This window comes from Neodiprion lecontei, chromosome 4 (assembly GCF_021901455.1).
Source record: "Neodiprion lecontei isolate iyNeoLeco1 chromosome 4, iyNeoLeco1.1, whole genome shotgun sequence".
NCBI lineage: Eukaryota > Metazoa > Arthropoda > Insecta > Hymenoptera > Diprionidae > Neodiprion > Neodiprion lecontei.
The window spans coordinates 22,304,664-22,317,818 of NC_060263.1; the positions used below are offsets into that span (position 1 = coordinate 22,304,664).

The following is a 13,155-nucleotide window of genomic DNA, read 5'->3' on the forward strand; positions in this document are numbered from 1 at the left end:
GGGCGTGGGGGGTGTTCCTCTAACAATTCTATTTGGGTATTCATTACTCAGAACAGATTTCTAACCAACGCAATGTGTCGGCATTGCAAATTGACAAAAAAATTAAAGTAACTAACACACAAGAAATTACAAACAATAGAATACATCGCGTGACATATCTTATATAATAAAATTGTTCGGTTGATCAGTTGTTTTGACGGCGAATAAAAATAAATAAACGGATGAATTTAAATAACTGATGCAGTGTGATGAACAGAGTAGATACGTGGGCGGGTGAACCTCGAACTATGTATATACGTATACAATATACATACATACCTGTATAAGGTTATTGCCAAAGTAGTACGTCACTTGACTTATTGTGACAACCGTCGGTATTCACTTCAGACCTTTTGTTTTTGACGCGGGTACATACTGACAATGAGTATGTACGCTGGGTATTTATACTGCGAGAATTCGTCTAAATGTCTGATGGGCAATTTAACAGGGTAATTCCTCCTGCATTTATGTTAATCAGGGTACATTTAACCGATCGACATTTGTTCACTTTTCGCAATTGGCTGAATTCTTTACTTTCTCCAATCATAAAACATAAAACGAATGTTTGCCCGTAAAATGTACCCTTTTTTTTGTTCAGGGAGAATCAGAATGAGCGAATAGTTGCCTCTCGAACTAGTGCGAAAGTTGGTTTTCTAATGTCAAATGTTGTGTTTTTGAATCGCGCAATCGAAAAATTTTACGCTCACAATCAGTTTGGTAACCAGATGAAAATTACTTTTTTTAGAAGAGGGGGGTGGGGGGCAGGCTATACACGACAGTCTTCTACTCCGTAATTTTAGTAGTTCCGAAAAATTGAGCACGCCATTTTAAATAATGATTGGAGAGATTATGCACACTGAGAGATCATGATACGATCATATTTTGTGCCTCCTTCGTTGTTGTGGAAACCAATTAATTAAGTTACGACCTCCACCAATTCAAAATTGAAAAACGCATCATCTACAAATTAGTAGTCTTTTGTATGTGCTAATGCAGTACAGTTTTATCCTCACGATTCTATAAAAGTATTGGGAGTTCAAGGTATTTCGGAAAATTTTGATTTTCGGACTTCATTACCTTCTTCGAATGAACATTGGAAACGTTTAGCTGCTGATTATGGCTGCTAGTTTCATCCTCGTCGAATTACGTGGCATTTATGTGCTTTGAAAATAAGCAGGTGTCATTTGTTTTTCTTTTTTTTTTAAATTATATAACGATCTTCTGATCAAAACGCACTTCCGGCCCAAAAGAGAAGTGCTGCCTCGGTATCTAATCGAAATGAGATCTCCGTTGTGCAAGATTTGTTTGCTATTCACGTGCTATCGATAACTAAAATTGTGTAATAATTTCCACTCACATGGCCTGTATAAGAAAGCCGCTTATTTCTTAGCAGACCTACATGGAAACAATAATACGCTCGTTCAGCAAATTTAAGTGTCAATATACACCGAAAAAAAGCATTGGTTGAACCAAAATCAAAACGGCGATTACTGGTGAGTAAACTCAGATTATCTTCCGGTTGCCATAATTACTCAGTTGATGTAATAAAATATTTTGTGGCAGATGTAAGAGATAACGAAACATTCTATTATATTACAAGATCTTTAGTTGTAACAAAATCCATGTTTGTCCGCCCGTAACCTCCACCATTCTATTTTGTTCAACCAGACTTTTTTCTGTGTGCAGAGACAGCAAGAAATTTTGCTGCCGAAGCAAGAATTTTCACCGCATTAGCAGATTTTATTACGTTGAAGTTAGTAACGTTAACTTCACGATGCAGGTTTAGGAAAAACTGTTTTTTCGCAACTTTAAGATTATATAATATTTGTAAAACCCTAATGGCGCTCATATTTTGAAAAACAAACTCCTTCAAATTCATTCTAAAATTGCAACGTAACGATTTTTTTTCGTAATGTTTACTCAGGTTAACGGAAGTAACTTCAATTTTGTACGATTTTCTATGTACCTATATTCCAGTGAGCTACCCGATTTATTACGTCTGTTTTTAAACCACCGGCGGAACTGTCGGCTGAAATTAGTATATGATTTACAGGATCATATAAGATCGTCAACAGTCAATTTTACAGACAAGATCAATGAAAATGGAGAATAACCAACCGAAGTAAATATTTCCTTCAATCTTACGTCATCGGTATTAGACATCTCGTAATTTCATTTTACACTTAATTACATTTCGATCGTAAATCACATGCAGATGGAATGAATTACAATATGATTAAAGAATTTTACAATGAGCGTGAATTAAAATATCAATTCCATTTGTATTTACTAATTAGAGAAAAAATTTGCTTTTTACTTTCACGTTTGATTGTGTGACGGAATCAAGTACAAATTACACATGTAATTAGCAAGCAATTTCGGTTTGATTATAATTTTTACAAATGTAGTTGACATCTTTATCTTCTGCAACTACAATTTTTTAATTTTTAAAATGAATCTGTTCGGAGATGGAAATGTTTACACTTCGAGATATTCGCCTCATTCTGCATTCTGGGATTGAGCGATACTGACGATACGGTTGTTGCAAAAATCACAAAGGATAATAGACAGCAAAATGTAAATATACAGACGATAGAAATAGAGCATACTAATTAGATAAGAATACTCACCAGCTATGTACAGAAACAAGATTGACAATCAAGACTCTGTACAATAATTTGTAGACAGGTGAGACATACATTGGCGATACAGGTATGGTTCACCCTTCACATTTTATACAGTGAATTTGCACAATTTCTGCATTAAATCTGAAATATCTTGTATGCGGCTACCTATGTAAATATACGGATGTGTACAAACGTATACAAGTATTATCATCACGTATACTTATATGAATGTTTCTTTCTTTGTACCGTATACCTTCTCCTATATCATTCATCCTATTGCGGTGAAACTTTGGTGAGTTCTGCGCACGCCACGAAGTAATACTAAGTTCGTGGCGCACGCCCGCAAACGTTTCCGAATCGGTACAACCATTTTCCTATAGGTGGCGCGCGAATCGTATCAACAAATGAATGTATTTCATATAGCTTAGGGCTTAGAGCATGTACAGTATATGCTCTAAGGTTTAGGGAGAGTTCGTATGATTTCAAAACACTTTCTTTCAGTGGCATTGCAACGCATGCCGGGAACGAAGCCGCAGGCAACAACTAGTACAAAATACGAATGAAGTCATTGGAAGGAAGTGTTTTTGCAAAATCTGAGCATGATTTGCGCTTTATTACGGCTTACGTAATTTCAAACAATTCTGAGGTCGCAAAATAACAATTTTTTCAATGAAAATGCATTGGCAAATTAAACTTGGCGAACTTGAATCTCATGTTTAGAAAGCTACTCACAACAATTCTCAATTTAAAGGAAATCTCCCAGGTACACACGGGGACAGTAGTTCGAGAACTGCGAATTTTTCGGCCGTGCCGATTACCTTGGCAGTAGAGTCAGCCCGCAGCGCCACCACCGGCTTGTGATTACAACTATTTTGTACATTTGGCAGAACACTTATTTACAAATTAAATACTAAAAAATCATTCCTTTACAATGTGAAACACATTTGAACTTTTTTGGAAACTTGATGTAGCTATATTTTTTTGAACTTTTTAAAATCCTTGGCCGAGATATTTTTCCTCTGATAAAGCCACAAGCATGCGGAATTATGCAACAATACGTAACTTGCAGAATTGTACAAGATAATGAGTATTCTAATCTAGATAAAGATAAGATGTAAATATTAATAAGATGAAAATAAAAATTCTCTACAAAAAATGAAAGATTTCTCGTGCAACTATCTCTAAACGGTAAGATTAGCTTAATTTTCATCTAGATAAACAAAAACATAGCAATGAAAGTACAAAATTCCTAATATACTGAGAAAAAAGAATTGTTTACTTCACACAAAATTTCTTTACACGAGGCAAAAAAAAAAAATCATGTTGCTGCAAATTATTTTTTGTGAAAGGCAACGAAATATTGGCGGAGTTAACCAGACAATGTACGTTTCTGTAACAACGACAGATTTGGTTAGATCAAGTCAAATTTAGTTTGAGCGACAATATTACATTGTGTTACTAGTGCAGAACGTGGTTGATTTCTGACGAGAGTGAAGTTTGCGGCATAAACCGTAGGCAAGTGTTACAGCAACCACACGATATTGTCAGATATTGTCGTATGATTACTTTATTTTATGCAACACCTGTGAAGGAAAGTTTGGTTTGCGAATCATTCAAGGTTCTACTGAAAGCATTTAAGATCTTACGCTGAATGGCACTGTGCGTAAGATTGAATTATTCGAAAGTGTGCATGTGCCAAAAATAGCCCTACTATGTCATAAACGTGTAGCGCTTCGATTGTGCGCATGCTCTAACGTTATTTTACCGCAGTATACGGAAATGGAGTACTTGAAGCGCGCTTTACAGGATTTGATTTGGTCCAAGAATAAATTCCAAATTCATTCCCAATCATTTTCGGGAATCTATATCAGAGTCTTGCCTCCGAATGGCGTCACTTTTGTTTCAGCATGCGTTTTTCTTATCTTTGTACCGTAAAAACAGTAGATAAGACGAAGATGCGTAAAATTTATCTACGATGACTATCTTAGGTAATACTATCTAGATAACGTACAATAAACTTGAGATTTATATTCTCCGAGTAATTTCACATCAGTCTGCTCGTGTGGAAGAGTAAAAAAGCTAGTTTAAATTCAATGATAGTTGTTTCTACAGTTTATTCCACAGAGAATACTAGTTCATTTAAGAAATTATTATCGTTTTAGGTGAGGCAGCCCGTAGCTGGGAGGAAGCAACAGTGATCAGCTGCTATGTCAAACAATCAGCTGGTTGACTCCTGTCTGTAAGTCTAAATTTTGCAAATTTTTCTGTACACACACCTTTATGTGGTTTCCGATACATTTTCTCTTATTTGAGATAGAAAAAATGTAATTGAAGCAAGAAGGAGATAAGAAATAAGTAGAGAATAAATTTTGAAAATGAGGGTTTTCCTTAAACCGATCAGACGATGTCTGGATCTTCGTAACGGTCGTATTTTTCACTCTTACTAAAAAGTGGACTGGACACAAATAATTCAGTTATTTTAACTCTCGAAGACTTTGAGGGAATGATTGAAGAAAATAAATCACGCAGTAACAAACTTTATGCTCATTTCTTTTTCATCTCATAAACCATCAATAGTTACACACGCTGAATTTAATTCCTATACTTTTGTTACATTGACGTTGCAAATTCCTATTGAATTTCACAGTAACTTGCTTGATCCGCGGTATAGTTGGGAAGAAAACAGTACATTATGTAACAAGAGAATAATTGGTCTTATCCCCGTGTTACATAATGTACCTACTATTTTTCACGCAAATTCCCTCATATACTTTTCCCCGCTTATCAGGTTAGTAAAGTTGCTATTATAGTTGAATCGGGAATAGAATTATTTTTGTAACAAGTTGGAAAGTGGGTGCAATTAATATATGATTTCTAATACAATATTCTGCATAATAAAGTGAACTTTCTAAAATGAAGAACACAATGTAAACTAGGCTGGTGAATCGGCGGATCGAGCAGAGACAAGAGCACAACATAACGCGCACTGAAATTACGCAGAGGTGACTAATTAGCTGACGCATCGCACGTTTTAGCACGCTGTAACTCGGGCTAATGAGACTGCGGATTAGCACCAATGTTGAAAGCTCTAGGTAGCATGAATTACCCTCACTATCCAGTATTTTGTTATTCTTTTAAATTATAAGCTGTATCGGTTTTAGTCTACTTGTACAGTGTAATTGTGTAACTGAAAACCTGTAGTGGAAAAGGCTTTCAAATATTGCCTTGGACATTTCTAAATACTATAAATAATCTTATTTTGAAACACGTTATTGTACAGATCTTTCGAGGCATGAAATTTAATAAATTCAATAAGTAATAAAAGTGGTACGATATTTTGAGCCAATACTTCTTCTTGTGCTCTGTTTGAATATTTTTAGTACGACACAAATTATCTCTGCATTATAAATAGCTCACCACCATTCTGTACATTTTTTTGTACCAAGACTTTGCAATAGTGTTGAAATTTTAGTAATTTATTTCATTTTGACGTTTCATGGTAATCGTTAGTGACTGAAATTGGTTTAATAATTATTTTATCATCTTTGAACGAGGAAACCTATTACACTTGTGCATGGTAATATCGTGTAACCATATTCGACCAAAGATAGCCAGCCTTATGAGAGTTGGCGTGTTCGCAAATTTAAATGGTAATCTACCGATAGTTCAAAAAATATCCAGTAAATATTAATGTCTTACATTGGTATTTTTGTGGTATTTAATTTTCCATCCCACTTTTTAGACGAAGATTGAATACCCAACGTTACCGACAAAACACCTACTGACATCTTATTTTACCGTCAAACACTCAAATTGACAATAGTACCAACTAGCATCTAACGGAAAAATTGTCCACGGCAAGCTCTCTTTGGTAGGATATGGTTACTGAATGATTGTAGTAAGTAGGAGGTAGTGAGTAAAGAGATTAAGTGGTTCAGACTCGTTCGGAAGATTCGCGTTAGAGTTGTTACTGTACGAGAGCGAGCCACTGAAGCGAGCACACTTGTAGCCAAGAAACGAATCGATAATGACGATAGCGCGCGCGCCTGCGCGAACCGACACTTCTGATTCGACCACTGAGCTACAAGCACGTGTGTTGTAGCTATTGAAAGCAGTATTCAGGCCATGTAGTACTCCTACCTTTACCGACCGAACAAACTCACCCTTTTTCTTCCTATATTAAATAAATAAACGAAGGAAAAGGGTTCAAATTTCGACGGCACATCGCTCTTTTGTAGCGGAATTCAGGAAAGTTACTCACATCCCAAAAATGTGCTGTTTTTTGACCCGTGGTACTATTTCCACATTTCCCGCATTTCAGGGGCCAAAAAGTGCATAGTTGAGACACTTTCCACCATTCCGCAAAGAATAAGGAGTAAAATGAGCTGTCGTTAAACTGTTTTCATGCAATATTGAGGTCGCTAGACGAGAAATAAGAATGACAATAATTTCGTAAATAAAAGATGGAAATGTCGAAATAGTAGGACGTGTCAAAAAACGACACTTTTTTGACGATTTTCGAGATATGAGTAACTTTTGTGAATTCTACTATAAAAGAGCGATGCGCCGCCGAAATTTGAACCCTTTCCATTCGTTTGTTTATTTAATATAGGAATTAAAAGGGTGAATTTGCTCGGTCAGTAAATTTAGGAGTATTACAAGACCTTAAGCAAAGAAACGAAATAAAGATTAGGTAGTAAATACCTAGTGGGAGACTTCTAGCCGAAAAACAGGAAACCCGAGAGGGAAACATTAGGATGATATCCTGTCTGTCCCTCCTCATTTGTCCCTTAACTAACCGATCACGTAACAAACGTGGTTTCGGCCAATCAGGGTTCAGATTCTGTAATTTCACTTTTCACATTTCCCACCATCCAAGCACTGTAATTGGTTTGCAAAATTTAGTCAAACTGCGCGTTGATATTGTTAACAAAATTATGATCGTGAAAATGTACTTCTTTCATAGAATCCTAAACGACAAGTGATACAGTGATAGCGAGTTCGACTTAAAGAAACAACGTGCACTGAGTGCCGTTTTTGATAAGGCTGAAATTAATAACATTAACGTAACGAAACAGCTGGGCAAAAGTCATTATTGCGCAATTTTCGAATGACTCAAGGAGTCGGCTTTATGAAACATAAGTATATTTTATTTATCATGGTTTACTAAATTTTAAACATTTTTATAGATGCAAAGTACCGATTTTTCTTAAACATGCATCGTTACAGTAACGTTGCTAACTTTATCCTTCTAGTTTTCGTATTTTAGCGCCACGATTGATTGAAAACCAGAATATCTGCACGCAGTTTGTACGTTTTCTGTAAATCGCGTGGCAAACTTAACGTTCAGTATAGCTGTGAGGCTTTTTTTATTGTTGTATTGAGACAATGTGTTGTAAGAAACATTTAGATTAGTACTATTCCTACCATCAAAATTCAGTAGTAAAATTCTGTAATTGAATTGGACAACTACTGCACCGACATACTGCACATAAACATCATTTCAACACGTTTTCCGTCACTATAGTACATTAAATTTGAACTTACGATAGTCTTTTTTTCTGTAAGTACAACAAACTTTTTGCATTGAAGTAGCGTTTAAAAGGTCAAGATTACATCATAGGAATATCATTTCATTTATATTTACCAAGATGTTTACTATCATTGGTGCAAATATAATTAATTGATTTTTTTTTTCACCTCTATTCTTAATTTTTAATTCAATAGGTGGGATTCGTTGATTCTTAATGTTGTACCCAAGCTGCACTTAAATTTTAAGTTGCAATTAAATTTTTTGCTCGTCAACGACTGAAAAATAGTAAAATGTAAACAAAATTACAGAGCAATCTCCGCGCTAAAAAGTGTAACTTTCGTACCTTTGTGTTCCGTTTACATATATACTACTGAATCTCTGGAATAAGTGTTTATGCATTTCACTGGCGGTATTGTCGAAAGAAAATGCAGAAAACGCTAGAGTGTATTACGGTAGTGCGGGAAGCACCCGAGCACGGATTAGGAGAAGTGGCACTATTGAGAGGTTGTACTGTAATAAGTAAGATAACCAGTCCAAGTCATCGTTGAACATATTTAATTATGTACAGTAGACTCTGTTTGAATTTTTGCTTCCAATTTTCAATATTGTGAGCACTTCACTTATAAGCTTGTGCCCAAAAATCGTTTAGGAAGCTCTTAGCGTCAGGATTGACCACCAATAAGGTCCCATGGCAAGGCAACTGCACAAGAATGAGCATGTGCACATTGACTCCCTCGTCAGTGGCTTTTGCAGATGCTCAACTAAGTCACACATGGTTTTGTCGAGATAGAAAAGTTTGCAGTTCTATGCCAATCATACTTAGTTTTCCTGACAGAGCTCTTGCAGCCTTTAAGTTGAACTTTTTATAAACAACCACTGCTGTACTGCAAATAAGGAAAGTGGTTAAAAAACGCAATAGCAATATTTGTGTCTCAAATCTACCATCGCTAAGTCGATTTTATTGTTGTACCTGCAGCAACAATATTTTTTTATTGCTGATTGCATGATCGATTACAAGAATGCAAGAGTTAATGTTTCTAGTCTTATTTTATTCATTTCTTTTCGCGAGATTATTCTTCTGTACATTGATAAAGGTTAACTAATAGTGAAGAAACTTCATGCAGTAAAATTGTTTTCTTGCTTGTTTTTACCTTTGAATTTTATAGCTGCAGAGGGCTAAAATATATTTCACATTTTTTCAGACGAGTACTTCAAGAAAAAGGTCCAGACATGCCTCAATATACGTAAGTACTTTGAGATATTAATTAGTTCCTCATTGACTTTTTCATTAATATGCAGAATTTAATTATGACTCAATTTTGTGCCACAGAGGACAAAATGACACCGATTACCATGGTAGCAATGGACAGACTGATACACACTCCTTGCACTCTTCACATTTATCTGTACAAGAAGATCCATTGGTCATGCGATCCCACAAACAGCAAACATCTCAGCAGGTATATTCTCACATTCTGCAACCTCAGACTTACTCAGTTATGGTGGAAACTCACCAAACATCACCTATGGAAGTGAAAAAGTCACAGCCTGTTTCACACCACTTATCAGTATTGTATAGTTAATGGTATAATTCTACTTCAGGTCACAACAGTTACCAAGGTTGTGCGCGAAGTCTCCCACATGGAACCAGACACGGGTGCTGTAAGCTACATGTCAGTGCCACTGTTGCCACAGGATTACCAGCATGCTGATCCACGATATCAAGCAGACCCTTATATGGTTGGATTTGAGCATTACGACGGATATTTGGGCTATCCCGCACAACCTGGATATCCTGGACCTCATGGGCTTTACATGCCACGACCTCATTCTCCTCATAGTCCGCACAGCCCGTCCGAACATAGTCATGCTTCTCCGACTCATGGTAACACCGTTTACTTGATTTTATCAATAATATAAAGATTAATAAAATAATAATAATAATAATAAATATAAGTGGAAAAGAGTTTTTCCTTTTTTATTTGAAGACCGAATTCTGCTGCAGTGGATATATTTTCAATTCTCGATGAATCACTTTTTATTAATTCTTACAACCACTTCACTGTTGAATATATTTCCTGTCACAGAGTATTTACGAAAATCAGCTCCTTACTTAGAAGCAGGCTATAATGATGTGGACCCAGGCTTGAACTCGGGATTGCAAGATCATTATCGTATCACGCCTAGTCCCGGAGGCCCTGGAGACCAATATGGTGAATAATTTGCTCATTTTCGCGTCGTTTCAGACGATGTTATTTAATCGCGTTTTAAGAACTATTAGTACTAATGGGCATGGGCACAGATATTGTCTTTAACTTGTTACACATGTTTGTTCTGCTATTATCATAAGCAGTGCTTGTATTCATAGAAATAATTTTCCTTTAGATCAAATCAGTAACTCATGGAACATGGATGATTCTGGAGAACCTTCTCAACATCCACATGGTAACTACATGTTTATAAATATTACATTATACTATTGTAAACAAACTGAATCTTTGACTGACAGCTTACATAGGTATGTTCAACTTGAACGTATCCAAGTAACTACATTGAATAAGACTGCAATGCAATCTATTCAGCACAAAAATTGGAACTTGTTGGAAAATTTTACCGTTTGAAAAATGGCAGCAATTTTGCTCATCCACAAAATAAAAAAACACATATTCCCTCAGTCAGGCAATATCAAGATTTAACAATGAGTATGTATTCGTTCAAATTAAAAGATAGTGTTCATCAGACAGAATGACTGGAATATCATTTAGAAATACAATAAGAATAAAAACAATGTAGGTTCTGAATTTCTATGTGCAAACGTCAGCCTGTGTTCCTTATGGTGTACCTAAGTAAAACCAAGTAAGATTGAACGTTTGAACTCGAAAATCTAAGGAATTTGGGATCAGCTAATCTATAGCCACCGTAATAAATAATTATGGTATTGTCACTATCGGCAAGTGAATTTACATTGAAACCAGACTGCATGAAATAATTTCGGGCATAATTCTTACATAGAATTATGAATTTTTGGATACATCAATTCAGGATTTAAATTTGATAATCGAGTCGTTATTCTTATCAGTAATTTCAGAGAAAGTTGATTGATTGTAAAATACCTTTCAAATTTGAGGAGAATATATTTGAGTAGAAACTTTCCTTGCGCATCTCTTTTTTCTGTACGAAAAAAATTCATGACTGCGTACATTCCTTAGATATTTATACAATGTTTTATCTCTGTTATTACAAGTGAGTCTGTCTTATGGAAATTCTCTGACAGTAATAAGTTGAAAAATAAATTGATGTTGATCTGCCATCCCGAAATTTGCCAAGTATTTTTGTCTTCACTTATTTACAAGAATCATTTTACATTGACCTGTTTCATTAGATGAAGCCAAAGTTGCATATGGTTATGTCTCTCCTTCGCCATATGGTCCAGTAGGATATGGGCCCGGGGTTGTAGGCATGGGATCCGTAGGTGTGCCGGGAGAGGTGCCTGTTGGTTACGAGGAAGGTCATCCTGCACCTTTGTCGAGTGGTGTGCCCCCTGGAATATTCGAGGATGACGTTCATATCCAACGATTGCAAGCACGTCATCCCGCTGTTCCAGGAATGGCAAGTCCGTTGGACGATGATCAGAAATCAACGCGATGGAGGGATCCGAACTTATCGGAAGTGATCGGCTTCCTAAGTAATCCAAACAATGTGATTAAGGCAAATGCTGCAGCTTATTTGCAACATTTATGTTATATGGACGATCCCAATAAACAGAAGACTCGTAGCCTTGGTGGAATACCGCCATTGGTTCAATTGTTGAATCACGATAGTCCTGATGTATACAGAAATGCTTGCGGAGCTCTCAGAAATCTTTCTTATGGAAGACAAAATGATGAAAATAAACGAGCCATAAAGAACGCTGGTGGCGTTCCTGCTCTTATTAATTTACTCAGAAGAACGTCTGATGCTGATGTTAAAGAACTTGTTACTGGAGTTTTATGGAACTTATCTTCTTGTGAAGTAAGATGTTCATCATTCTACCACCTCCGTCTGTATATTAATAAGAAATATTTTAGTAATAACTCCCTAAACTATATTGAAGTTAAATTTATAATCAAGTCGTGTCGAAATTTAAACTCTGAAAGAGAGCTTATACCGATGAGTCAATGTATCGGTGTCATCAAAATTTTGAGTATGATTTGTTTACTATTATTGTAAAATTACTTTTTTCTACAAAATTATCCACTTATTGACTGACCCACCTCAACTTGAATGAAATGTAACTGCTGCCAAATCTAATTTGCCAATTGATTTTTTATATTATTTACCCACTCAGCAAAGTCCTCATGATTTATTGTAATCGAACTGAGAAACGTAAGCACTTTAGTGGAAGTTAAACTTTCGAAATTACATCAACACGTTTCATTTAATCGTTGGTTAGAAACCACTTATTAATAATCTTAATTCTTTGTATATTTTTCTAGGACTTGAAACGATCAATAATCGATGACGGAGTAACAATGGTAGTTAATAATATTATTATCCCGCATAGCGGTTGGGATCCAAATTCTACAAGTGGAGAAACGTGCTGGTCAACTGTCTTCAGAAACGCATCAGGTGTACTAAGGAATGTGTCTAGCGCTGGTGAATATGCCAGAAAGAAACTGAGAGAGTGCGAGGGTCTGGTAGATGCCTTGCTATACGTCGTTAGATCTGCTATTGAGAAATCAAACATAGGAAATAAAATTGTAGAAAATTGCGTCTGCATTCTCAGGAATCTAAGCTACAGATGTCAAGAGGTCGAAGATCCAAACTATGACAAACATCCCATACAGTCCACTGTACAAAACAGAGTCTCAGCACCTGCCAAAGGTAAATATACTAATCATTTTTGAGTATCGAGATGAGTTATGGATTTGAAAATAAAGAAACGTTCATGATGCGACTCTCATCCCTTAATTAAAA

General features: G+C 35.9%; 1 protein-coding gene across 14 annotated transcripts in view; it reads left to right on the forward strand.

Annotated features, from left to right (window-relative positions):
* Positions 1-13,155, forward strand: part of LOC107224836 (catenin delta-2) — a 29,151-nt gene that overhangs the window by 1,569 nt on the left and 14,427 nt on the right. For 9 of the 14 annotated variants that reach the window (XM_046737746.1, XM_046737745.1, XM_046737744.1 and 6 more), the window contains 9 exons: positions 4,829-4,905; positions 5,603-5,668; positions 9,402-9,443; positions 9,530-9,659; positions 9,802-10,084; positions 10,287-10,412; positions 10,585-10,644; positions 11,582-12,210; positions 12,675-13,062. In XM_046737746.1, coding sequence (XP_046593702.1) covers positions 4,874-4,905; positions 5,603-5,668; positions 9,402-9,443; positions 9,530-9,659; positions 9,802-10,084; positions 10,287-10,412; positions 10,585-10,644; positions 11,582-12,210; positions 12,675-13,062 — 1,756 coding nt within the window. In that variant the 5' untranslated portion in view covers positions 4,829-4,873. The other 5 variants (XM_015665048.2, XM_046737749.1, XM_046737750.1 and 2 more) reach the window with 3 other exon arrangements.